General features: G+C 42.7%; 1 protein-coding gene across 2 annotated transcripts in view; it reads left to right on the forward strand.

The window, feature by feature from the left end:
* The first annotated feature begins 1,383 nt into the window (after positions 1-1,383).
* Positions 1,384-27,871, forward strand: part of LOC140494424 (uncharacterized) — a 31,410-nt gene continuing 4,922 nt past the window's right edge. Inside the window, exons 1-5 of one of the 2 annotated variants that reach the window (XM_072593609.1) lie at positions 1,384-1,495; positions 3,560-3,946; positions 12,759-13,118; positions 21,663-21,756; positions 24,183-25,075. In XM_072593609.1, coding sequence (XP_072449710.1) covers positions 1,429-1,495; positions 3,560-3,946; positions 12,759-13,118; positions 21,663-21,756; positions 24,183-24,237 — 963 coding nt within the window. In that variant the 5' untranslated portion in view covers positions 1,384-1,428 and the 3' untranslated portion in view covers positions 24,238-25,075. Of the gene's footprint in view, positions 1,496-3,559; positions 3,947-12,758; positions 13,119-21,662; positions 21,757-24,182; positions 25,076-27,871 lie in introns of those variants that run through there. The other variant, XM_072593616.1, reaches the window with a different exon arrangement.

Below are 27,871 nucleotides of genomic sequence, written 5' to 3' on the forward strand. Positions count from 1 at the left end.
TAAACTCTTTTCATAATCTACTCCTGCCAATTCAGCTCTCATTCTTTTGAAATTGCCTTTACTTAAGTTTGTTTGTTTAAGTTTTAACAGATGTTCCTGACCCAGGACTCTTATTTCCATACTGAATGCTAAATTCTACCATATTATGATCACTATTTCCTTGGGTATCTATTATTCTGAGATCACTTATTAACCCCGTCTCATTACAATTTACTGGATCCAAACATAACATGATCCCTGATGGTCAGAAATTTTACCAAATATATTCTATGAATTTTTCCTTATGGCTACTTCTGTCGATTTGATTTTCCTAATTTACATGAAAATTAAAGTCACCCATGATTAACGTGTTGTGATTTTTAAATGTTCTCATTATCTCATGGTTTATTCTCGATCCCACTGTGTAACTACTGTTAAGAGACCTTTAGACTACTGCCACCGGTGTCTTCATTTCCTTGTAATTTCTTATCCATCCCATTTCCACCCAAATGGATTTTAACCTTCCAATCCAAGTTCATGTCTTGCTGTTGTATGTATTCTGCCTAGTACAAATAAAGCAAACACAGCACCACTTCCTCCTTTTTGAAAAGCTTTGATCTCCTGGGAAGCACATCTGTGTAATGTCTATAAGAAAAAAACTCATTAATATCTATTTGTGCCATTAACTTATTTATTTTGTTCCATGTAGTGTCACCTAGCAGAATTAGCCCTGGACTATTAATCCAGAGATCCAGGCAATGTCCTGGGGACCCAGGTTCGAATCCTGCCCTGGTGGAATTGAGAATCAAATGATGACCATTGCTGATTGTTGGAAAACCCACTGCTTCACTAAGCTCATTTAGAGAAGGAAATCTGCCATCCTAATCTGATCTGGCCAATATGTGACTCCAGACTCATAATAATGTAGTTAATTCTTAGTTGCCTTCATGGCAAAATATAGATGGGCAATTAATGCTGGCCTTTGAATCCAAATCCTATGCATGAATTTTAAAAAATCAATTTTCCAAGACACTGGTTCCAGCATAGTTCAGGTGAAGCATGTTCCATTAGAACAGTTCCCAGTACATCAATACACTACAACATGAACCTATTCTAATCTGTAAGCCATTCCTTGAACTCACTGACTTTAGTTATTTGTTGCCAGTTTAAATTTCACCACCACCAACACTGGAGTGGCCAGAGGTACCAGGTTTCACAAGAGCCTAAGCTTGAATTAATTACCAGTGCAGCAGGGAACCCTTGCATCATCATCTCCTCTTGTCTCTGTTTTTGCTCAACAAACACAGACTTCCTGTCAGCCACTGAATACGAGGTAGCCAGCACATTTTGGGTAATTTGATGGGAAGTGAAGAAACATTTTGAGCAACTGCTGTATTCTGATGTCAGGAGACAAGAAGCTGTTAATGCGAAAGAAGAAACGCTGAAGAAATGGCAATGATTTCTCTCTACATTTGGCTTTCCGCAGACCTGCTGTCAGTCTTTGTGCACGGATCCAGTGAGTGTTTTCCAATAACTCTTCAAATTCATATACTCTTTTTTAATCACTTCACTCAAAAGATCAGGAGTGGTGAAAATTCAGTGCAGTCACGGTCAGAGTCACAGAAACAGGGACAGGGGGAAATCAGATGGATCATGAAACAGCAAGATCATGTAACAGCAGGAGATATTCAACCCATCGATCCTGTGCACAGATTCTGTGAGATCATGGCTGATTAATATCCAAATTATATCCACCCAGGTTTGTTCCATATCTCTCAAAATCCTTCCCAAACAAAACTGACCAATTCTGATAAGTTCAGTTGTTTCCCAGGAATCCCAGGAAACAATTAAAGATTTTCAGAGTCTGTATGAAGTGGTGCTTCCTGACCTTATTCCTGTACAGTGCAGCTTTCAATTTAAAATTCACTCCTTTGTTCTGAACTATCTCATAGTCATAGAGTCATAGAGATGTACAGCATGGAAACAGACCCTTCCGTCCAATCCGTCCATGCTGACCAGATATCCCAACCCAATCTAGTTCCACCTGCCAGCACCCGGCCCTTATCCCTCCAAACCCTTCCTATTCATATACCCATCCAAATGCCTCTTAAATGTTGCAATTGTACCAGCCGCCACCACATCCTCTGGCAGCTCATTCCATACATTTGTACCACCCTCTGCGTGAAAATGTTGCCCCTTAGGTCTCTTTTATATCTTTCCCCTCTCACACTAAACCTATGCCCTCTAGTTCTGGACTCCCCGACGCCAGGGAAAAGACTTTGCCTATTTATCCTATCCATGCCCCTCATAATTTTGTAAACCTCTATAAGGTCTCTCCTCAGCCTCCAACGCTCCAGGGAAAACAGCCCCAGCCTGTTCAGCCTCTCCCTGTAGCTCAGATCTTCCAACCCTGGCAACATCCTTGTAAATCTTTTCTGAACTCTTTCAAGTTTCACAACATCTTTCCAATAAGAAGGAGACCAGAACTGCATGCAATATTCCAACAGTGGCCTAACCAATGTCCTGTACAGCCGCAACATGACCTCCCAACTCCTGTACTCAATACTCTGACCAATAAAGGAAAGCATACCAAACGCCTTCTTCACTATCCTATCTACCTGTGACTCCACTTTCAAGGAGCTATGAACCTGCACTCCAAGGTCTCTTTGTTCAGCAACATTCCCTAGGACCTTACCATTAAGTTTATAAGTCCTGCTAAGATTTGCTTTCCCAAAATGCAGCACTTCACATTTATCTGTATTAAACTCCATCTGCCACTTCTCAGCCCATTGGCCCATCTGGTCAAGATCCTGTTGTAATCGGAGGTAACCCTTTTTGCTGTCCACTACACGTCCAATTTTGGTGTCATCTGCAAACGTACTAACTGTACCTCTTATGCTCGCATCCAAATAATTTATGTAAATGACAAAAAGTAGAGGGCCCAGCACCGATCCCTGTGGTACTCCACTGGTCACAGGCCTCCAGTCTGAAAGACAACCCTCCACCACCACCCTCTGTCTTCTACCTTTGAGCCAGTTCTGTATCCAAATGGCTAGTTCTCCCTGTATTCCATGAGATCTAATCTTGCTAATCAGTCTCCCATGGGGAACCTTGTCGAGCACCTTACTGAAGTCCATACAGATCACATCTCTGATTAAAGGAAATCTATTAAACATTATAAGCCCCTTGATGAGATTATCTACTGTTACTGTATAAATGAGTTGTACCGGTGTTAAATCCTGAAGTGACCAGACAGCCTATATCCGCACAACAAACTTGCAGTGACACTGCATTAGAAACGGATTCTCAAACCCAACTAAAACCCTGGGTTGAAATGCAGCCTGGAATACCCTGCCTGTTATCCAACACTTGACTTAGAAACCACCCAAAACTCTCAACTGGGGGGATTCCAGCCTCTAACTTACTCCATGGAGTCTGATGTCAGTGTCACCCCATCTCAAATCTGCCTGTATGAAATATCTATTGTCATTTCATGACAAATTCTATGTATTGAGATGTGTTGAGTGTTTTCAAAACCAGTCCCATTCTGTATTAATAATCTCAATCTTTCTCCTCACAGAGATTTATGTTAATGGTTGGTCAATGACAGTCGCGGATGAAGTGAGGGCTGAGGAAGGAGGCTCCGCTGTCTTACCCTGCAGCTTCACCCACCCTGACATTAACCTCACACTCACCGGCTCCATCTTATGGTACAAGAGGGAATCACGGTCTTTAATCTTTAACTGTACATATCCTGGTCCAGACCATTCCCAGGGTGAGCTGTGTGGGAATGTGATACAGCGGGATGGTGGGAATCGATTCAGATTCGTGGGGAATCTCACCAACAACGATGCCTCAATAATGATGGAGGGACTGAGCCTGAGGGATGCTAGTTTCTATGTGTGTCACGTGGAGCTCAATATTGGCAGAATTAAATCAAGGATTCCAACAAATCTGGAAGTGAAAGGTGAGGAACAATGTTCGGATGGTGCTGCTACCCTGACAGCTCAATGAGGACAAGCTCCACCTAGTCTGGGAGCTCTTCAGTTGGCTCATTTTCTTGAGTTCTTTCAGGTCTGAGTCAGGAGGCAGTGACAGAGAGATGTCAGCTGCTATTTATAGAACATCCCATCACTGTCTCTGAAACTTCCCGCAGTCTCTCACACACTCACTCAATGCTGTAACCCAGTTAGGAGGTTTTAGCATGGTGCCAGACTCATGCCTTGGTAACAAGGATTCAATTCCCATGACAACAGCTACTGTCCATTAGGAAAGCTAACCTCAGCCACCATGATCATGAAACTATCGTTGAGTATCATTTTTTAAAAATCCGATTGACTTCAGGGAAGAAAATTTGCTGAGTGTGATTCCAGACCCCGCAGCGGGGTAGTTGACTCTTACCTACCCTCTGAAATGGCCTAACATGCCACTCAGCTCAAAGGTAAGACTATAAGAGATAGGAACAGGAGGAGGCATTCTGCCCATGGAACCTGTTTTGCTAGTCAACAGGATCATGGCTGATCCAATATTCTCCACGTCAACTTCCTCACCTTTTTCTGATAATCCTACATTCTCCTACTGATCAAGAATCCATCCATCTCAGCCCCATATAAACCCTGCCTCTACAGTTCTGTGGCAAGATGTTCCAACGAATCACAACTCTCAGAAAGGAGAAATTCTTCCTCATCTCAGGCTTAAATTGGCACCTCTTCATTCTGAAATTATAACCTCTGATCCAGTACTCTGCCATGAGGGGAAACATCCTATCAGCATTTACCTTGATACGCCCCATAAGAATTCTCTATGTTTCAATCTGATCACCTTTCATTTTTCCAGACTCCAGTGAGAAAAACTCCAACCTGGTCCTCAGCAGACAATCCCTCCATACCTGGGATCATCTCAGTGAAATTTCCATGAACTGCCTCCAATGAATTGACATCTTTCCTTAACTGCTCGCAATACTCCAGATGTGGTCTCACCAGGTTTATGAGAATATTGCAGAAATACTTCCCAACTTTTATTCCTTGACTCCCTTGAAATAAGAACAATGTCCATTAGCTATCCTGATTACCATCTGAACCTGCTTTCTGTGTTTTGTGCACAAGTAGCCCCAAATCCCTGTGTTGCAGTTTTCTACGGTTTCTTCCTATTTAAATAATATTCTGTTTTTCTGTTCTCCCTTCCAAAATGAACAGTTTCATCTTTTTCTGCATTATACTCCATTTGCCATATTTTTGCCCACTTATTTAACTTATCAATATCTCTCTGTAAACTGATTATATCCCTCTCATAATCTGCCTTTCCACATATTTTTATGTCGTCTACAAATTTGGCTACATTATATTCACTTCTTTCTGCCAAGCCATTAATACATACTGTGAGCATTGGTCCTAGCAATGATCCTGGTGAAACCCCACTGTTTACAGGTCACCAGTCTGGAAGAGAACCCTTTATCCCCATTTGCTGTTTTCTGCCCATTAGCCAATTCTCTGCTCATGCCAATATACTACCTTCAATGCCATTGGCTCTTAGCTTATATTAGGCTTTGTGAAGTATTTCGTTGAACATCTCCTGGAAGTCCAAATATAATACATCTATTGCTTCCACTGTATCTACTCTGGCTGAGACTAAGTTGAAAAGCTCTCATAAATTAGTCAGACATGACTTTCCTTTCATAAAGCCATGCTGACTCTCTTTGATTAGGTTCTGATTTTTCAAATGTTCTGCTATTACTTCCGTATTGATTGATTCTGTTCAGATTTAACACTATCATTCCTCAGCACCTGATTGGAAAGATGAGTCAGCTAGGCTTGAATACCTCCATCTGTAACTGGATCCTGGACTTCCTGACTGGGAGACATCAGTCAGTCTAGATTGGGAAAAACATCTCCAACACCATCACACTGAGCAGTGTGGATGTCCAGGGCTGTGTGCTCAAATACTGCAGTTCACCCTGCTGACACACAACTATGCAGCAATGCACAGCTCAAATCATATCATTAATTTCACTGATGACACAACAGTAGTGGGTCTCATTAGCAGGAACAATGAGTCAGCATACAGAGAGGAAATGCAGCAGCTAAAAGACTAGTGCAGAGCCAACAACTTGTCTCTGAGCGTGGACTAAATGAAATAGATGATTGCTGACTTCAGGAGGGCACGGAGCGATCACTGTCTGCTGGACATCAATGGCTGCCCAGTGGAGATTGTGAAGAGCACCAAATTTCTTGATGTCCACCAGGCGGAGAATCTCACCTGGTCCCCCAACACCAGCTCCATAGTCAAGAAGCCCAGCAGTGTCTCCCATCCCCCATCCTCACTACATTCTACAGAGGGTTGCTTGAGAGTACACTGAGCTGCTACATCACTGCCTGGTTCTGGAATGCACCATCTCGAATTGTAAGACCCTACAACAGTTAGTGAGGACAGCTGAGAAGATCTCAGGGGTCTCTCTCCACTCCATTACAGACATTTACAGCACACACTGCATCTGCAAGGCGAACAGCATTGTGGATGACCCCCATACACCCCTCACTCAAACTCTTCTCCCTCCTGCCATTTGGCAGAAGATACCGGAGTGTTCACTCTCTCATGGCCAGACTGTGCAATAGTTTCTTCCCCCAAGCCATCAGGCTCCTTACACAGTATGATCATACTTGATTCCATTTGCAACGTGTGGATGACATTTTGAATTGCTGCTGAAACATTGTTTTATTAATTATCATTCATTCTGGCATTATAATTTGTCTACCACCGTGCCTCTCGTCTTGTCAGGAATTATTGAGCTGTATTGCATGTTTTGCACTTTTCTATGCATTTTATGCTGCCCTGTGTATGACTGTATTCTCATGTAGTCTGTGTGTTCATATAGCACCTTGGTCCTGGAGGAATGCTGTCTCGTTTCTTTATTGTACAAGCTGTATATGATAGAAACAACAAATAAAGCTACTCTCTCTCTCTCTCTCTCCCCCTCTCTCTATCTCTTTTTCTCTCTGATACTTTTTCAACAATGGATATTAAGCTAATTGGCCTACAGTAACCTGCCTTTTGCCTCTCTCCTATTTTAAATTGGGATGCCATGTTAGCACTTTTCCAATCCTCTGGTACTTCTCCAGCACTCAATAAATTTTGGAAAATTACAACTTATGTATCCAATATCGCCGTAGCTACCTTTTTTAGGATCCTCAGATGCAAGCCATCATGGCCAGGGGACAATATCTGCCTTTAACCCATTAGTTTATCTGATACTGTTACTTTAGTGATGATGATAGCCTGATACTTAATTCCTTCCCCATATTCTTTAGTATTGACGGGACATTCAAAGTGTCTGCCACCAGAAAGACTGGTGCAAAATATCAGTTTGATTCCTCTGCCATTTCCTTGTTCTCAAAACTATCCTTCCAGATTCATTTTCTAAGGGACCTACATTCATTTTGACCTCTCTCTCTTCCTTTGCATACATTTAAAGAAACTCTTTTTTTTCGATTATTCACTGGTTTGCCTTGAGTTTATTTTCTGTCTTTATTATCTTTTTAATCCTCCTTTACTGGATTCTGAATTTATCTCAGACTATGGGGCTATCACTGATTTTGGCTTCCTTACATTCTGCTTCTTTCAACTTAATACTGTCCATAACATCCCTCTCTTAGAATCTTTCCTCCTTGTTGGGATGTAGTTTTGCTGAGAGTCATGAATTAGCTCCTTAAATGACTGCTTCTGTTTGCTTATTGTCTTTCCTGCTAATTTATCTGCCCACTTCACTTTACCTAATTCAATCTTCATTTCATTGTAATTTCCTTTAAATTAAACACATTTGTTTCTGACCTAAGTTTCTCACTTTCAAATTGAATATTAAATTCTGTCACGTTATAGATTAGATTACTTTTTTTTTTAGATTAGATTACTTACAGTGTGGAAACAGGCCCTCCGGCCCAACAAGTCCACACCGCCCCGCCGAAGCGTAACCCACCCATATCCCTACATCTACATCTAGATCTACCCCTTACCTAACACTACGGGCAATTTAGCATGGCCAATTCACCTGACCTGCACATCTTTGGACTGTGGGAGGAAACCGGAGCACCCGGAGGAAACCCACGCAGACACGGGGAGAACGTGCAAACTCCACACAGTCAGTCGCCTGAGGCGGGAATTGAACCCGGGTCTCCGGCGCTGCGAGGCAGCAGTGCTAACCACTGTGCCACCGTGCCGCCCAATCATTATGATCATTACTTCCTCAGGGACCTTTTAAACAGAGGTTATTTATTAAGTGTGCCTCATTACCTATACCCATGGGTTAGCATGGTGGCTCAGTAGTTACCACTGCTGCCTCAGCACCAAGGACCTGGGTTTGACTCCAGCCATGGGCGATTGACAGTTCTCACTGTGTTTGTGGGGGTTTTGGCTGAGTGCTCTAGTTTCTTCCCACATTCCATAGGTGTGCAGGTTGGATGGATTGGCCATGATAAATTGCCCAGTAGTATCCAGGGATGTGTAGACTAGTTGGATTAGTTATGTAGGTTTACAAGGATAGCTTAGGGGCCAGGTCTGGGTGGGATGGTCTTCAGAGGGTTGGCATGGACTCAATAGGCCTAATGGCCTCTATCTGCGCTGTAGATATTCTACAATTATCAGATCAAAGATAGCCTGCTGCCTGGTTGGCTCTGTGATACATTGCTCTAGGAAACTGTCTCTAATGCACTCCATGAATTTGTTGTTGTGGCTATGCTTTCCAATTTTGTTAACCCAATCAACATGAAGATTCAAGTCACCCATAATTATTGCTTTATTCTTTTACATGTAACTATTATTTGTTAATTTATTGTCCAAGCCTGTATTAACACATTTTGCCTTTCTATAGTATAATTGTCTTCACTTACAAGATCCGTATCCATCTATTCCCTTCCTATTCATGTATTCATCAGGTGCTTCTTGAATGCTAATTTCTTGTCTACTTCTACCTTCTCCTCTGGCAGCATGTTACAGGCACTCACCATCCTTTGTGCGAAAAACATACCTCACACATTTTGAAATTTCGCTCACTCCCCCCTTCCCCCCCATCGCCACGCACCTTGAACCTGTGAGCGAAATTTCAAAATGTGTGAGGTATGTTTTTCGTACAAAGGGTGTTGATTGCCTGTAATATACTGCCAGAGGAGAAGGTGGAAGTAGACAAGTTTTCTGTCCCATTTACCGCAGTGGTAATGCCACACAACATGATCGAAGTGTCAAGTTGGGACTTCGTCTCCACAAGCACTGTACGGTGGTCACTCTAACCAATACTGTCATAGAGAGATGCATCTGCAGCTAGCAGATTTGTAAGGATGAGGTCAAGTACACATTTCCATCTTGCTCGTTCTCTCACTTGCTGCAGACCCAGTCTAACAGTTATGTCTTGTAGGACCTGACCAGCTCAATCAGTAGTACTGCTGTTGAGCCACTCTTGATGGTGGACATTGAAGTCCCCCACCCAGGGTACATTTTTGTGTCATTGCTGCCCTCTGTTTCCTCGAAGTGTTGTTCAATATGAAGGATTACTGATTCATCAGCTAAGGAATGGTAATCAGCAGGAGGTTTCGCTGCCCATGTTTGACCTGATGCTTTGACATTTCATGGGGTCTGGAGTCAATGTTGAGGATTTTCAGGGCAACTCCTTCCCTGTATATGAATGTGCTGCTACCTCTGCTTGGTCTGTCCCGTAGGTGGGACTGCATATATCACTGATCTCTGTTTAATGTCATTCCCAACATCATCACTAGAGTTTGGTGGTCTATATACCATCCTCACTATTATTTTTTGCACCTTGACATCTTTCAATTCTATCCACACATTGTCTGGGTAGAATATCTTTCCTCAATATTGTGTTTATATCGTCTTCGACTAGTAATGCAACTCTATCACCTTTTTCTTTTTGTCTGTCCTTCCTAAGTACTGAATGTTCAGTTCCCATCCCTGGTTACCCTGCGGCCATTTCTCCATAACCCCAGCTATGTCATACCCACTTACATTTATTTGTGGGATTAATTCATCCACTTTATTTAGAATGATCCGTGCTTTCAGGCACAAAGCCTACCTTTTTAGCATTTCTTGTCACATTCCCAATATTTTGTATTGTTGCCTTGTTTGATTCTGTTCTTTGATTCATTTGCCTATCACTTTTCTTCCCCTTTCTGTCTTTGGTTATTGTCCTTGATTCCTCTTCCTGTGACTGGTTGCATAGGTTCCCATCCCCCTCCATCTCCATTGCTCTGATGATGCCATCTTCCACTTCCAATCTGTGGTCCTATATCTCTAAATGGAAGATTTCCTCCACAGTAGATGATAGCAATCTTGAACATCTCATTACCCATACATCTTTTCTCAACTTTACTCCTCTTGTAGAACCATGGTTGGGCTTCCTATTTATCCTGTAATAATCTGTAAACAGCATAATCTCAATCCTTTTTTTTATTATTCTCTCAACCACCCTCATTTTTCTGTCGAGAGTGTGTTGCAAGACACTCTCTACTCTGATCTCTAGCATCTGTAGTCCTCACTTTCTCCTTACCCTCATTTTTTATTCAGTTACAGATTAGAGAATGTAAACAAGAAGTTTATTTAATTTAAACTGGCCCACAATATCAGACAGAGACACTTGGAGAATTAACTGGAGTTTATACATGTATATGCAAGGGAGAATCACACTTCCAATCGAAAAAATGGATCTCCTAGAGGCATTACAAAGCATTGGTTATTATACTACCTTTAACTTAGGCTTTACATGATTTGATGCTCCTATCATCTATAATACATGTGATTCCATTCATCTAATCATGGTCAAATCCCTTCTATGACGTTTGAATAGTAAATTAATGCCAGGGCACATGCACAGAAAGGAGGGGAGATAAACAGATGGCCACTTACTAAGTCTCTAATCTTATTTTGATGGTACACCTAATCTTTATGGACTGGAACATCTGATCTATTTTTTGCCACAGTACAATGGCTTCATGTGGCACATCTGCCTTTCTCTCACAGGGATGGAGCCATACATTCTAGACATAGCATTGTTCACCAGGAATCTTACCATTTCACTGTCCCATGTAATTCTTTGTAACTTTGAAAAATAACAATTTAATTTAACCCTTTTTTCTCTATTTGTTCCTTGTCTGTTCTGCTAACATTTCTGAGTGCATGCAGCCATAATATATTGGATTCTTACCTTGTTCTCATAAGTTACATTGCTCCAAATACTATCCCACTGATGATTATTTCAAACTTTCTTTTAACTGACTTTTTTCCCCTTTCAGTTTGTCAGTGGCTGGAACAGTATTTATTGCCCATCACTAGTTACCCTTGATAAAGTGGTGGTGAGCTGCCTTCTAGTGGTCTATGTGCTGTAGTTAGACCCATAATGCTGTTGGGGAGGGAGTTTCAGGATTTTGACCCAGTGACTCTGAAGGAACGGTGATACATTCCCAAGGCAGGATGGTGAGTGGCTTGGAGAGGAACTTGCAGATGGTTCCCATGCAATTGCAGAACTTGTGCTTCTGGATAGTAAGGGCTGTGTCTGCTTTTCAATGAACCTTGGTGAATTGTTGCAGTGCGATATATAGCACTTACTGCTGCTAATATGTGTTAATATTTGAGTGGGTGATTTTTACGTTACAGATGGGATACCAATCCTTGGGCAGCTTCTTGAATGTTACTGGAGCTGCAGCCATCCAGGCAAGAGGGGAGTATGCCAGCACATTCCTGACTTATGCCTTGTAGCTGGTGAATGGCTTTGGGGAGTCAGGAGGTGTGTTACTCACCTCAAATTTCCTTACCTGTTCTTGTAGCCACTGTATTAATCTGCCTAGTCTGTTCATTTTCTGGACAGTGGACCACCAGGATGTTGATAGTGGAGAATTCAGAGATGGGTATGTCATCGAATGTCAAGGAATTGTAGCTAGATTGTTAATTATTGAAGGTGGCTATTGCTTAGCACTTGTGTGGCGTGAATGTTACCTGCCACTCTTCATGCCAAGTCAGAATATTACGTTTGTGTCAGACTTGTGAGGAACTCTGAAAGGTGTTGGACATTGTGCAATTGTCAGCAAATATCCCTACTTTTGACCTTATGATGGAGGCCTAGGACACGATCCTGAGGAACTCTCTTAGAGATGTCCTGGATTGAGAGTAGATTGATGGGACGGTGATTGGCCAGGTTGAATTTGTCTCGCTTTTTGTGTACAGGATACACCTGGCTAATTTTCAACATTGTTGGGTAGATGCCAGTGTTGAAAATGTTGGAAGACCTTCGTTAGGGTGCGGTAAGTCCTAGAGCACAGGTCTTCAGTTCTATTGCCAGAATGTTATCAGGGCCCATAGCCTCTGCAGTATTCAGTATCAGCTATTTCTTGATGTCACATAGAACTGAGTTGGCTGAAGACCAGCATCTATGATGCTGGGGACCACTGGAGAAGACCTCATTGGATCATCCACTCAGGATTTCTGGTGGAAGATGCTGGGAAGCCAAAGCAAGTAGGCTTTTGGAAATGTGTTAATGCATGTTGAACCACTTCTCATTTCTGCTAATCTGAGAAACTTCGATATCTCTCATATTCCCTATTTGTAGCCTTTTCCAAAATCTGTATTGCTACCTGACCCTACATTCCTTGTGATCTTTAGTAGCTCTGCACTACACTGGCTAATGTCTTTACCAACTAGACCACAAGGAGAGCTTTGAACTGGTATAAATTAAATTAAATAAATTTCACCAAGGCACTAATCCATTCTGATGTTTGTCCTTTCCTCAGCTGCTCGGGGAAATGTCCCAGTGGTGAGAGGGACAGAGGGAGATTCAGTTACTTTACCCTGTATCTTCAGGAGCTGGGACTCCCACACCCTGACCACTGTTACCTGGATGAGGAAGGAGCCCTATCGTCACGTCATTACATTTAGAGCCCAATCACAGGGAACTTGGACAACTGTACACGGTGGAAATCGGTACGAGCTCATTGGGAACCCAGAGGAGGGAAACGCCTCGACCAGGATAAACCAGCTGAGAGTGAGGGACAATCACACTTACCTGTGTCTGGTGGAATACAAGTCAAAACTCAATTTTCAGTTTTATCAGTACCTGATCCAGAAAGAGGTACAGCTGCAGGTTGTACCTGGTAAGAACCCATTCTCACATTCTTTATTCTACAGAGAGTGACAGTGATGATGAGGTATCATGCAAAAAATTTATGAGCCATTGGTACTATTGATATGAGTCCAACTTCTAAGTTATAAGGACATGGGTTCAATTTCCACTCTAGATATCGTGTGACACTCCAGTGCAGCACTGAGGGAATACTGCACGGTTGAAGTCACCATCTTTCTGTAGAGTTATTAAACTGAGGTTCTGCCTCTCCCCTCAGATTTGTATAGAGCATATTTAAGACAGTTTCTTCAGACAACTGTTATGGACAGGCCAGACCCCTTCAAAATATTTTAAGTTAGCCTGGATCCTAACTTTTTCTTAATTTTAAGACATTTGTGAAACGGATGTCCTAAATGCAATGCAAAGGTCCAGGCCAGTCCAGGCCAGTAAAAATGTTTGATATTTTGGCTTGAGTTTTTCTTATCCCCAAAAGACCCTTTACTGGTAATTCATGTGCTACCTGCAATATCTCCTTTCTATAACCCACTGGTAATACAACTTGATGAACGTCTTCTCATTTCTCCGCCATTTCCTCATCAAGACATCATTTTCAACATGGCAACATTTGGGAATACCCTCAGATTCTTCTGTGTATCCTTCTTGATAAAAAAACTCAGATTATTTCTCTGAACTAAAAATATCCACTTGGTCCTCCACCTGTTCTTGTTTTGTCTCAACCATTTGATCAAACATGGTCTCTGACATGACTTGGAGGTGCCAGTGTTGGACTGGGGTGGACACAGGAGAAAGTGAGGTCTGCAGATGCTGCAGATCAGAGTCGAGAATGTGCTGCTGGAAAAGCACAGCAGGTCAGGCAGCATCCGAGGAGCAGGAGAATCGACGTTTTGGGCCAGAGGCCTTCATCAGGAATGAGGCTGGGAGCCTTGGGGGTGGAGAGATAAATGGGAGGGGGTTGGGGCTGGGGAGAAGGTAGCCAAGAGTGCAATAAGTGGATGGAGGTGGGGGTAAAGGTGATAGGTCGGAGAGGAGAGTAGAGTGGATAAGTGGGAAGGAAGATTGACAGGTGGGACAGGTCATGAGGACAGTGCTGAGCTGGAAGGTTGGAACTGAGGTAAGGTGGGGGGAGAGGAAATGAGGAAACTGGTGAAGTCCACATTGATGTCCTGGGGTTGAAGGCTTCTGAGGCGGAAGATGAGGCGTTCTTCCTCTAGGTGTCAGGTGCTGAGGGAGTGGCGATGGAGGAGGTCCAGGACTTACATGTCCTTGGCAGAGTGGGAGGGGAGTTGAAATATTTGGCCACGGAGCGGTGGGGTTGATTGGTCCGGGTGTCCCGGAGATGTTCTCTAAAGCACTCTGTGAGAAGGCATCCAGTTTCCCCGATGTAGAGGAGACTGCAGCAGGAGCAACGGATACAATAAACAACATGTGTGGAAGTGCAGGTGAAGCTTTGATGGATGTGGAAAGCTCCCTTTGGGGCCTTGGATGGAGGGGAGGGAGGAGGTGTGGGCATAGGTTTTGCAATTCCTGCGGTGATGGGAAGGTGCCAGGAGGGGAGAGTGGGTTGTTGGGGGGCATGAACCTGACCAGGTAGTCACGGAGGGAATGGTCTTTGCGGAAGGTGGAAAGGGGTGGGGAGGGAAATATATCCCTGGTGGTGGGGTCCGTTTGGAGGTGGCGGAAATGTCGGTGGATGATGCGATTTATTTGGTGGACAAAGTTAAAAATCACACAACACTAGGTTCTAGTCCAACAGGTTCATTTGGAAGCACTAGTGTTCGGAGCACTGCTCCTTCATCAGGTAGTTGATAATGAACTTGGTCTCTGACAGTTCTACTTCTGCTTCCTTATCTGCATTCTTTGATTTCACCTCCTGTTTCAACCAGTGGCTTTGTGACCTTATTACCAAACAGTCAGGAAAAGGTCTCAGGATATGCTTCGTGTAATACCTCAGTTGCTTGATTTTCCACTGCTTTTTCAACCACAGTAGGCAGCCTTCCTATCTGTGGTCCAACTATGTTGTTACCAAAGACAAATGATATTACTGGAACCAAGAGTTCCTCCAGTGCTCTACCACCATTTTGCCATTTTGCACTGGACAATCCAACCTCTCTCGACATAATGGGGCACTTCTCACCACGACTTCCATGTACTAGCAATAGTCTGGCAATAGTCCTTCTGAATTACATATCTCCTCATCTCTCAACATCCAAGTTTGACACGATCCCATATCTGTTAAGACGGTAACTCATTTACTGCTACTCCTGGACTATGTGAGTAAACCTTACCTTCGCAAGTATGTGGTTTAAGAAGATCTGACACACTTCCTTCTCAACCAATCGGGACAGGTTGGACCGAAGGGTCTGCTTCCATGCTGTACATCTCTATGACTCTATGTTGTACATTCTGAGACAGCTTTTTCACCTCCACTGTGCTTTCCTTTACCACTTTTACAAAATTCATTGGATTATCCTGTTTTTCAATATCTGTCTTCCCACTGCTTTCTTAAAATCACCAACACTGTGACTTCATGTGACCTACTTTATTGCTGTGAGAACATCTGAGCTTTTTAACTTCTTCTTTCCCTTTATGGGTTTCCTTTTCACTCTGTGGTAAGCTAACTTTATTATCTTCACTGAGATCTACTTTTCCCTTACCATCTGAAAATTTCTCTTTACCTCAATTTCTCTCACAAATTGGAATTGATGTCAAAAGCCAAACTTTGATTTATGAACTATCTAATAATCATCAGCCATTTCAGCTGCTAATCTTGCCATTTTAACTCTCTGTTCTTCCACGAGTTCTCACTACCTCCCAAAGTGAATTTTTGAACTTTTCCAAAAGAATCTTAAGAGCATCATAAGTTTGATGTATTTTTAATGCCCTTATTTATCTCTCAAAATTACTTTGTTTGATCCTTTCAAACTCAATGATTCCTGATACATAGTCTGAAGGCTTCTAGCACTGGCTCATATACATTTTAGATGGCTTTCTCCATCTTCTCATACTCCTTGGATACCTCCTCTGGTAATGATGCAAATACCTCCCGAGCTCGATCGACCAACTTTGTTTGGATCAACAACTTGTCTGCCAATTCCAACAGCTTTGCTTTGATCGCTTTTAGTAAAACCCTGAAAGTCCCTTCTTCCACCCCAAATACTCTTAGTGATTGAATGAGTAATTACTATACAAAGCACTGTTTAAACCAACCAAATTCAACACCTAAAGCAAAAGACTAACACCTACCACTCACTACCTTTGAGTCCAACAACTCTAAACCCAAATTGGAATGATAGAATCATCCTGATAAAAGCCCCCAGTCTGTGACTGACCACGCCAGACCCCCTTAAAATATTTTAAGAAAGTATCCTAGACCCTAATTTTTTTTCTTATTTTAAAGGCAGATGTGAAGTCGGTGTCCCTCCAGGTGTCAAACCACTCGGCTTTAAGCAAAACAAAATTTATTTAAACACAACAGTTTAAACACGAACGATAGAAAAGGGAATTTAGAATAACTTAAACTATTGGGAAACTTAAACAAACCAATATAGCAACTTAACGAATTAACTGTCCCAATATAGTAACACACTATAAATACATTCCTTGGCAGAAAGGTAAATTCAAACACAGATTCTTACGGGCAGAAAGGAACAATATCCAAAGAGAGATTTCAGAGAAAGTCAGTCAGGAATTGTTTCCTGAAGCTTGCAACTCTTCTGGTACTCAAAGCACCTTGTGACCGCGACAGCTAAAAACAAACTCAAAAGAACCTGAAATGGGAGAGCTGGCCACTCCCCCAACATTTCTGCCACCTCCAAACAGACCCCACCACCAGGGATATATTTCCCTCCCCACCCCTTTCCGCCTTCCGCAAAGACCGTTCCCTCCGTGACTACCTGGTCAGATCCATGCCCCCCTACAACCCACCCTTCCATCCTGGCACTTTCCCCTGCCACCGCAGGAACTGTAAAACCTGCGCCCACACCTCCTCCCTCACATCTATCCAAGGCCCTAAAGGAGTCTTCCACATCCATCAAAGTTTTACCTGCACATCCACTAATATCATTTATTGTATCCGTTGCTCCCGGTGCGGTCTCCTCTCCATTGGGAAGACTGGGCGCCTCCTAGCAGAGCGCTTTAGGGAACATCTCCGGGACACCCGCACCAATCAACCAAACCGCCCCGTGGCCCAACATTTCAACTCCCCCTCCCACTCTGCCGAGGACATGGAGGTCCTGGGCCTCCTTCACCGCCGCTCCCTCACCACCAGACGCCTGGAGGAAGAACGCCTCATCTTCCGCCTTGGAACACTTCAACCCCAGGGCATCAATGTGGACTTCGACAGTTTCCTCATTTCCCCTTCCCCCACCTCACCCTAGTTCTAAACTTCCAGATCAGTAACTGTCCCCATGACTTGTCCGGACTTGTCCGACCTGCCTATCTCCTTTTCCACCTATCCACTCCACCCTCTCCTCCTTGACCTATCACCTTCATCCCCTCCCCCACTTACCCATTGTACTCTATGCTACTTTCTCCCCACCCCCACCCTCCTCTAGCTTATCTCTCCACGCTTCAGGCTCACTGTCTTTATTCCTGATGAAGGGCTTTTGCCTGAAACGTCGATTTTGAAGCTTCTTGGATGCTGCCTGAACTGCTGTGCTCTTCCAGCACCACTCTAATCCACTCCCTTCTATTGTTAAACTGTTACTCCCTATATTCTTCGGAATCTCTGCTTTTACAACCTACCATCAAAAACATCAAGGACAAAATATCCTTTTTAAAGTGACAGCACCGTCACATAACTTATTTTGAAACCAACCAGTGACCAGTCTATTTTGGACCTGACTCTGAGTGAAAATTAGGGTTTGCACAGTGGCTCAGTGGTTATCACTGCTGCCTCACAGTGCCAGGGATCTGGGTTAAATTCCAGCCTTGGGCAGCTGTCTGTGTGGAGGTTGCACATTCTCCCTGTGTCTGTGTAGATTTACTTCAGGTTCTCTGGTTTCCTCCCACAATCCAAAGATGTGCGGGTAAAGTGAATTGGCCATATTAAATTGCCAACCATGTTCAGGGATGTGTAGGTTAGTTACAGTAATCAGGGGAAATGTAATGTAAAAGGGTAGAGAAATGGGTCTGAGTGGGTTACTCTTTGGAGAGTTGGTGTGGACCTGTTGGGCCAAATGGCCTGCTTTCACACTGTAGGGATTCTATGACATATAGGACAGCAGTAGAAGCTTTTCTACATATGTAAAAAAGAAATGAAGAGCTAAAGATGAGCATTGATCCATTACAGGATATGGGGAGATTAATAGTAGGAATGAAGACAATGTCAGGTTTAAACACGGTGGCACAGTGGTTAGCACTGCTGCCTCACAGCACCAGAGACCCGGGTTCAATTCCCGCCTCAGGCGACTGACTGTGTGGAGTTTGCACATTCTCCCCGTGTCTGCGTGGGTTTCCTCCGGGTGCTCCGGTTTCCTCCCACAGTCCAAAGATGTGCAGGTCAGGTGAATTGGCCATGCTAAATTGTCCGTAGTGTTAGGTAAAGGGTAAATGTAGGGGTATGGGTGGTTTGCACTTCGGTGGGTCGGTGTGGACTTGTTGGGCCAAAGGGCATGTTTCCACACTGTAAAGTCATCTAATCTAATCTAAAACAAAGATTTTGTTTTCACAGAAGTAAAACCAAAAAACCCCAAGAATAGTAGAAACAAATCACATTCCCAGCTTTATATCATTGCAAATTTAGAAATATTATATTTTGTTCCCATCTCCAAGTCATTGATATGCAGATAGTTCTTCTATCAGGTCATTCTTCTATAACACGTGTTTTGTCAGTGAATTGGCTGTATCATGATTGATAAATTGTGGATGTTGGTTGCAAAATATAAACTTTCTGCTGAACATGTGTAGCAGATTTCCCATAGCGCAAGCTTCTATTGCACAATTGCTATAGCAGTTTCCCATGGCGTGATTTTCTGTAGCATGATGTTGCCAAGGAACACACCAATTGCAGAACATTATCTCATAGCAGAACAACTTGTACGTTGGACCAAATGGTCTGTTTTTGTGCCGTACAACTCTATGACTCTATTTACCTTTAACACTGAGTATTTACCCCTTAACATTGTGATAACAACAGTTTTGACTGATCATGGTGATTATTATTGTATTTACCCCTTACACCAAGAGTTACAGCATTTATCCATGCCAATGTATTATTTAGGAGAAAGTGAGGACTGCAGATGCTGGAGATCAGAGCTGAAAAATGTGATGCTGGAAAAGCGCAGCAGGTCAGGCAGCATCCAAGGAGCAGGAGAATCGACGTTTCGGGCATAAGCCCTTCTTCAGCACTGTATTATTTACCCTCAGCAAGGAAAAAGAATTACTAGAGAGAGAATAAGGCCCATCAAGGACCAAAGTGGACATATGTGTGTAGAATCACAGGAGGTGGGCAAGGTTCTCAATGAATATTTCTCCTCTGTGTTCAGCATGGAGAAAGACATAAAGATTTGAGAACTAGGAAAAGTTTGTGGTCATATCTTAGGGATAGTTCATATCATAGTAGAGGAGGAGTTGGATGTATTAGAATGTATGAAGGTGGATACATCCCCTGGTGCTGACCAGATGTATCCAAGAACACTGTAAGAGGCTAGAACAGAAATTGCAGAAGCCCTGGCTGATATTTTTGCATCATTGTTACCCACTGGTAAGGTCCCAGAAGACTGGAGGGTAATGAATGTTATGCCCTTATTCAAGAAGGGCTGCAATGAAAAACCTGGGAACTACAGACCAGTCAGCCTAATATCTGTGGTGGGTACATTACTCGAGAATATTCTGAGGGATAAGATATACATGCATTTGTAAAGACAGGGTTTGATTGGGAATAGTCAGCATGGCTTTGTGCATGGGAGATCATGCCTCACAAATTTGTTAGAGTTCTTTCACGAAATGACCAGGAAGGTTGACGAGAGCAGGGCAGTGATGTAATCTGTATGGATTTCATTAAAGCCTTTGAGAAGGTTCCATGTGGTAGGCTGCAATGGAAATTAGATTGCACAGAATCTAAGGGAAGCTGGCATAGTTGGAAACATAGTTGGCTTAATGGTAGGAAGCAGAGGGTAATCGTGGAAGGATGCTTGTCAGACTGAAGGCCTGTGACTAGTGGAGTACCTCAGGGGGTCAGTGCTGGGCCCATTGCTGTTTGCTATCCATACCAATGATTTGTATGAGAACCTATAAAGCATGATTCGTAAATTTGCTGATGACATTAAAATAGGTGGTATTGTAGACAGTGAGGAAAGTTAGCAGAAATTGCAGCAGGATCTTGATCAGTTGGGGAAGTGGGCTTAGAAATTGCAAATGGAGTTTAATATAGAGAAGTGTGAGGTCTTGTATTTTGTAAAGTCAACGCAAGGTAGGAGTTTCATGGTGAATGGTAGGGCCGTAACGAGTGTCGTGGAACAGAGGGATCTTGGAGTTCAGGTTCACTGTTCTCCGAAAGTGGAGGCACAGGTAGACAAGGCAGTGAAGAATGCTTTTGGCACACTGGTCTTCATCACTCAGAGCACTGAGTATAGAAGTTGGGAAGTTATGTTGCAGTTGTACAGGATGTTAGTGAGGCTGCACTTGGAGTATTGTGATCAGTTTTGATCACCTTGCTTTAAGAAGGATGTTATTGAACTGGAAAGGTTGCAGAAGAAAATTACAAGGATATTGCCAGGATTCAACAGTCTTAGTTATAAAGAGAGGTTGGACAAACTAGGACATTTTTCTTTTGAGCATAGGAGGTGGGGGGTGGGGATCCTTATAGAAGTATGTAAGATCATAATAGGGTGAATGCACTCAGTCTTTTTCCCAGGGTTGGGGAATCGAGGACTGGAGTGCATCAGTTTAAGGTTAGAGAGGAAAGAATAAAAGGGAACCTGAGGGGCAACGTTTTTCACTGAGGGTGGTGTGCATATGGAATGAATTGCCAGCAGAAATTGTTGAGGCAGGTACATTAACAACATTTAAAAGGCATTTGTCAATATATGGATGGCAAAGGATTAGAAGGATATGGGCCAAGTGCAGGGAAATTGGGTTAGCGTAAATGGACATTTTGGTTGGCATGGACTAGTTTGGGCCAAAGGGCCTGTCTCCATGCTGTAGGAATCTATGACTCTAATTGCCATTGCATTTACCTGTATCAGCTTACCCACATTATTCACCTCTGAATATTGTGTAATTCGCTGTACCATAGTAATCACCAACATCATCTCAAACTATAATATTTGCTGTGATGGGCAAATATACAGCATTAACCTTTATACTAGATTTAATCCTGTCATGACAAAATATGGCAAAATTCAATCCTTCATTGTAAATATATTGACATTAATTCCTGTCACTGTGAAACGCTGTTATTTGGTATTCTCCATTCTGTCTTGTGCCATTACATTATCCTCGCCTTCCAACCCTGCAATTGAGTGTCATACCTGCCCACAGAATTTGATTAACTGTCCCTGGATTGTTTGTCTGTAACTTGTGTTTTGATCCCTCATTTTCTGTTCATTCACAGAAACTTTCCCCATTGTGATATTATGTATTCCACTTGTGGTGAAACTCCCTCCTCTTCTGGTGATGTGGATCATTTTATACAAGCAAAAAACCAGGTATGGAATATCGCTGGCAGACTCTTATCTACAAATGCCTAAAGCTTGATTCATGGGTAAGCCTTGCTCATTCAGTGTTGTTGGCTGATTCAAACACTTGAGCCATCCTGGTCAAACCAGTGATCCCACAGTAATACATCCAGTAGAGGTCACTGGATACCAGCAGGAGTAGGAACCTTGGGCAGTTTTCTATCTCTATCCCAGTAACAGAACACTTGGAGAGCCCTTATAGCTCCAGCTGAAATTCAGCTCAGCTCAGACCAGGAGATCCTGATTTGCATGATTTAGCTCCTCATAGTATGAATGTGCTGAGATACTGAGGACCTAATTAAATCTCCCAAATCATTTCAATTCAGTGGAGTGTACTTTAAACTACAACCTCAGGGGGATGTTGGATTAAAACCTGATGGAGTTGAATTTTATTCCAGATACTGACAGATTCCTGCTCACTTTCCAATCTCAATCTACCGAATTTCATGGAAAACACTAATTACACACCACAATACTTGGAAAAACAATAGAACTCCATGGGTATTGGTTGCTGTCCAGATAATGACAATAATTTAGCCGCTCTTCACTTTAATGACAGGGTTTTATTGAAAGGGCTTCATAATCTCTTTCAAAATCAGTTTTACCCAATAAGATTTTAATGCTTGCCAGATTTGGGGAAGTCAGGTCATTACATTCAAAACACAATACAAAAGGTATGCAATATTAATAAATTAAGTGCATAGTCCAAATGGTTTTGCAATCCAGCAACAAGTCTCAAACACTACAATATCTGCCAAGCTAGCTCAGTTAGGAGAGCATTAACACCAAGTCTAAAGGCTCCCTGGTTCAATCCTGAGCTTCTGCATTATAAGCTGGACAATTCCATTTTAGGGGCTCTTGTGGTGTTATCACTCCAGACCAGGAGGCCTGGGTTTAAGTCCTACTTTCTCCAGAGGTGCATTATAACAATTCTAAACAGGTTAATTTTTTTAAAATCAAAGGATGGTGTCTACCTATTAACGGATTTGGAATATTGTGAACAATTCTGGGCCCTATATCAAAGGAAGCGTGTGCTGGCCTTGGAGAGAGTCCAGAGAAAGTTCACAAGAATGATTCCAGGAATGAAGAGCTTGTCATATGAATAGTGTTTGAGGACTCTGGATCTGTGTCCGATGGAGTTTAGAATGATGAAGTAGAGATCTCATTAAAATTTACTGAGAGGCCTGGATGGAGTAGATATGAAGAAGATGCCATCATTGCTTTGTGTATAGGAGTTTGGAAGTCATGTTGGGTTATACAGGATATTGGTCAGGTCTCTGCTGGAATACTGTCTCAAGTTATAGGACGGATATTATTAAGGTAGAGAGGATTCAGAAGAGTTTTAAAAGGTAAAAACAATGACTGCAGATGCTGGAAACCAGATTCTGGATTAGTGGTGCTGGAAGAGCACAGAAGTTCAGGCAGCATCCAAGGAGCTTCGAAATCGACGTTTCGGGCAAAAGCCCTTCATCAGGACTAAAGGCAGTGAGCCTGAAGCGTGGAAAGATAAGCTAGAGGTTTACCAGAGGGTTGCCAGGTATGGAAGGTTTGAGTTATAAAGATAGGCTAGGATTTTTTTCACTGGACCATAGAAAGTTGAGAGGTGACCTGATAGAAGTTTATAAAAAAATGACAGGTATAATTAGGGTTAATGGTAGTTATCTTTTCCCTAATATGGGAAATTTCAAGACTGGGGGCACATTTCTAAGGTGAGAGGAGAGAGATTTTAAAAAGACATAAGAGGCAAATCCTTTACACAGAGGGTGGTTCACGTGTGGAATGAGCTTCCTGATGAAGTGATGGGTGCAGGTACAATTACAATGTTTAAAAGTGTGGAGGTCCCGGTGTTGGACTGGAGTGGACTGAGTTAAAAATACAACCTCAGGTTATAGTCCAAACTGTTGGACCATTACCTGGTGTTGTGTGATTTTTAATGTTGTCAATATTTAAAAGACATTTGGACAGATAGATGAATAAGAAAGGTTTGGAGGGATAGGGCCCAGGAGTATGCAAGTGGGACTAGTTTAGTTTGGGATTATCTTCAGCAGGGACTGGTTGGACTGAAGGGTCTGTTTTTATGCTATCTGACTCGATTGAGTCTTGTCTTGATTTTCACTTTGTGACTTGGTTTCAAACTGCCTAATTACATCTCAGTAATCCTGACATTAGGGTGAGTTAAAGATGATACCTAAATGCAAGTTTTACTTTTTCTGCCTGAATACACAGAAGGTCAAACAGTGTCAGTATTGAACACAAATACTGGTGCGCGTGTGTGTGACAGACAGAGAGAGAGAGAGAGAGAGAATCCTATGGGAACGGCCACTCATTGTATCTGAAGGTCAGCTTTTATTTACTGTCTGTGTGGTTAACTTAAATTTCTCTTGTTTTGTATCCAGGAAGGCTGATCCATCACAGGTGGCTGAAGTATCTCATGTGCAAACTGCAATGTAAACATGTTCCAATCATTTTGCATCAAATCCAATTCACACCTTAATCTGGACTTGCTCTACTGTTCACCCATTGTGTGATTTGATGGGGGCATATAGAGTCATTGGGAAAAGACCTTTTGGTCCAACTCATCCATACTGACCAGATATCCCAACTTAATCTAGTCCCATTTTCCAGCACTTTGCACATATCCCTCTGAAACCTTCTTATTCATATATACATCCAGATGCCTTTTAAATGTTGCAATTGTACCAGCCTCCACCACTTCCTCTGGCAGTTCATTCCATACATGTACCACCCTCTGTGTGAAAATGTTGCCCCTTAGGTCTCTTTTATATCTTTCTCCTGTTACCCTAAACCTATGCCCTCTAGTTCTGGACTCCCCCACCCCAGGGTAAAGACTTTGTCTATTTATCCTATCCATGCCCCTCATGATTTTATCTCTCACCTTCCTAAGGCCAGTTAAAGATGGTTGACAAAATGCTGGTCATACAACTGATTCTCACATCCCACAAAATTACAACAGCAAATTCCTGGGTCCTGAGTGCAAAGTACCTCATCCTATTCAATTTCTAAAATTAATTTACAGCATGTAGGCATCACTGACTGGGGCTGGTATTTATTGGCTATTCTTAATTTGCTCAAAGGGCAGTTAAAACTTAATCACACTGCTGTGGGTCTGGCAGAACAGACTTGATGGGCAGAATAGACTATTCTACACAGACAAAGAAACCAACAAAAGGAGTAAACCATTTAGCCATTCAGCCTGCTCCAGCATTCAATATGATCATGGCTGATCCTTTATCTTAAGTTAAACATCACACCACACCAGGTTATAGTCCAGCAGGTTTATTTGAAAGCACTAGCTTTCGGAGCACTGCACTTTCATCAGGTGGCTGTGCCATATAAGATTGTAGGATACAGAATTTATAGCAAAAATTTACAATATAAATTCTGTGTCTTACAATCTTATACTCCACAATCACCTGATGAAGGAGCAGCGCTCCAAAAGCTGGTGCTTCCAAATAAACCTGTTGAGCAATAACCTGGTGTTGTGTGATTTTTAACTTTGTACATCCCAGACCAACACTGGCATCTCCAAATCATGACCTTTATCTGAATGTCACATTCTTGCTTTTTCCTTCCTTGAATCCAATAAAAAAAGTTGAAATTAAGAGTATAATAATGACCTTTTTGGATGTTGAAACCCACGTGATTCACTAATGCCCTTTAGGGAAGGAAACTGCCATCCTTACCTGGTCTGGCGTACATGTGATTCCAGACCCACAGCAATGTAGAACATAGAACATTACAGTGCAGTGCAAGCCCTTTGGCCATCGATGTTGCACCAACCTGTGAAATCAATCTGAAGCCCATCTACCCCACACTATTCCATTTTCATTCATATTTCTATCCAATGACCATTTAAATGCCCTTAAAGTTGGCAAGATCACTAGTGCTGCAGGCAGACCACTCCACGCCCCTACTACTGATGGGCAGAATCAGACAGAGAGGGATACACAGAGAGAGAGATAGAGAGGGTAAGAGAGAAAGAGAGAGAGAGACACAGAGAGAGACAGAGGGTAAGAGAGAGACAGAGAAAGAGAGACAGACAGATAGATAGACGGAGAGAGCGACAGAGAGAGAGAGAGTGGGAAGACAGAGGGGGAGAGGGAATGGGGAGATAAGAGAGGCAGAGGAGGAGAGAGAGTGTGCAGGGCAGTGAGAAAAGAGGGTGGAGGAAGGGAGAGCGAGAGAGAGGACAGAGATAGATGGGGAGGTAAGAGAGACAGAGGGGAGGAGAGCGAGAGCAGGAAGGGACAGCAGATGGAGTGAGGAACTTTACCTCCCTCACTACGACCCCATCCCTCGATGACAGGCTGCAGATTTCCAGTGAAGAAACCACGTCACCACGAGATGCCTTGGCACCGCAACGTTAGATTGTGACTGAGCAGCTGATGAAGACGGAGTGTGTAAACGTTTCCCACAGACTTGAGGCAGCGTGTTTCCCATCCACTCTCCTCCCTCTACCAGGCTGCGAGGGTGTCCGTGGGGAGAGGAAGGCGGTATCCCAACACAGCCAATTGGGTTGGGAGAATCAACGGAGTCATTTACAAACTACCAGAGCCACCCTGATCTCCGAGACGATCTGACTCGCTCTCTGCAGAGCCTTGAGCATGTTGACTCTTAACTGCCCTCTGGGTAATTAGGGATTGGCAATCAATGCTGGCCTAGCCAGTGACACCATCATCCCACAAATAAATGTTTTAATAAATTATGCTTTTAACATCGACAAATTTATTAATTTATTTTGAGGAGTCTCTGTGACTTGGCCTCGATAACTTACTGTGGTACTCTTTGAGTGATGAAATTTTTCTTCAGCTCAGTCCTAAATGATTTAACCTATACCCTGAGACAGTTCTGAAGAAGGGTCACCAGACACAACCTGTTAACCCGTATTTCTCTTCACAGATGCTGCCAGACATGCTGAGCTTTTCCAGCAATTTCCATTTTTGATCCAGAGACTATCCCCTGGTCCTAGACTGACCAACCAGAGAAAACATCCTCTCTGCATCTAATCACTACAGACCTGCTCGAATTAGAATCATAGAATCCTTACAGTGTGGAAACAGGCCATTTGGCCCAACAAATCCAAACTGACCCTCCAAAGACCCACCCAGTCCCATTAACCTACCCTATTACTCTACATTTACCCCTGACTAATGCACCTAACCTACACCTCCCTGAACTCTATGGGCAATTTTGCATTGCCAATTCACCTAACTTGCATATCTTTGGATTGTGGAGAAACCATAGCACCCGGAAGAAACCCACGCAGACACAGGGAGAATGTGCAAACTCCACACAGACAGTCACCTGAGGCTGGAGTCAAACATAGTTTCCTGTCACTGTGAGGCAGCAGTGTTAACCACTGAGCCACCATGCTGCCCCAATTGTATATGTTTCAACCATATTCCCTCTAATCTTCTAAATTCCAGTGAACACAGGCCCAGTCAACCAAGCTCTCCTCATCAGACAATCCTCCTTTCCCTCACTCAATGGTAAGTGGATTATTTTTCAGATAGGTAGACCAAAACAGCACATAATATGCCAGGCATAATCTCACCAAGGCTCTGTACAAGTACAGTAAACCATGCTTGCTTCTGAACTCAAATCCTCATACAATGAAAACCAAATATACCATTTGCCTTGCTAACTGCTTGCTGCACATACCTGTTGACTTTCATTGACTGGTGTACAATGACACTCACACTCACACTTCCCAATATATCACCATTAAAATGATAGTTTGCCTTACTATCATGTTCCCATTTATATATCATAACACATTACCAAATTATTTTCCTATAATCCCAGTATTCTCACCCACATAACCAATCTTTTTCTCTTGAATCCTTGTTATCTTCACTCACATTCCCAGATATTCTTCCACATGCCCAGTTATTATAACACATACCTGATGACACACATTGCCAGTATTTTCACTCTATTCCCATTTATTTTCCCAAAACTAATGACATTTTCAGGTCCCAGAATATTCTTTCTTATTTCTGATGTTTTCCATTCATATTCCAGGTGGATCATTCTCACGTTCACAATTTTTTAAACTTATATT

The sequence above is a fragment of the Chiloscyllium punctatum genome, chromosome 2 (assembly GCF_047496795.1).
Source record: "Chiloscyllium punctatum isolate Juve2018m chromosome 2, sChiPun1.3, whole genome shotgun sequence".
Lineage (NCBI taxonomy): Eukaryota > Metazoa > Chordata > Chondrichthyes > Orectolobiformes > Hemiscylliidae > Chiloscyllium > Chiloscyllium punctatum.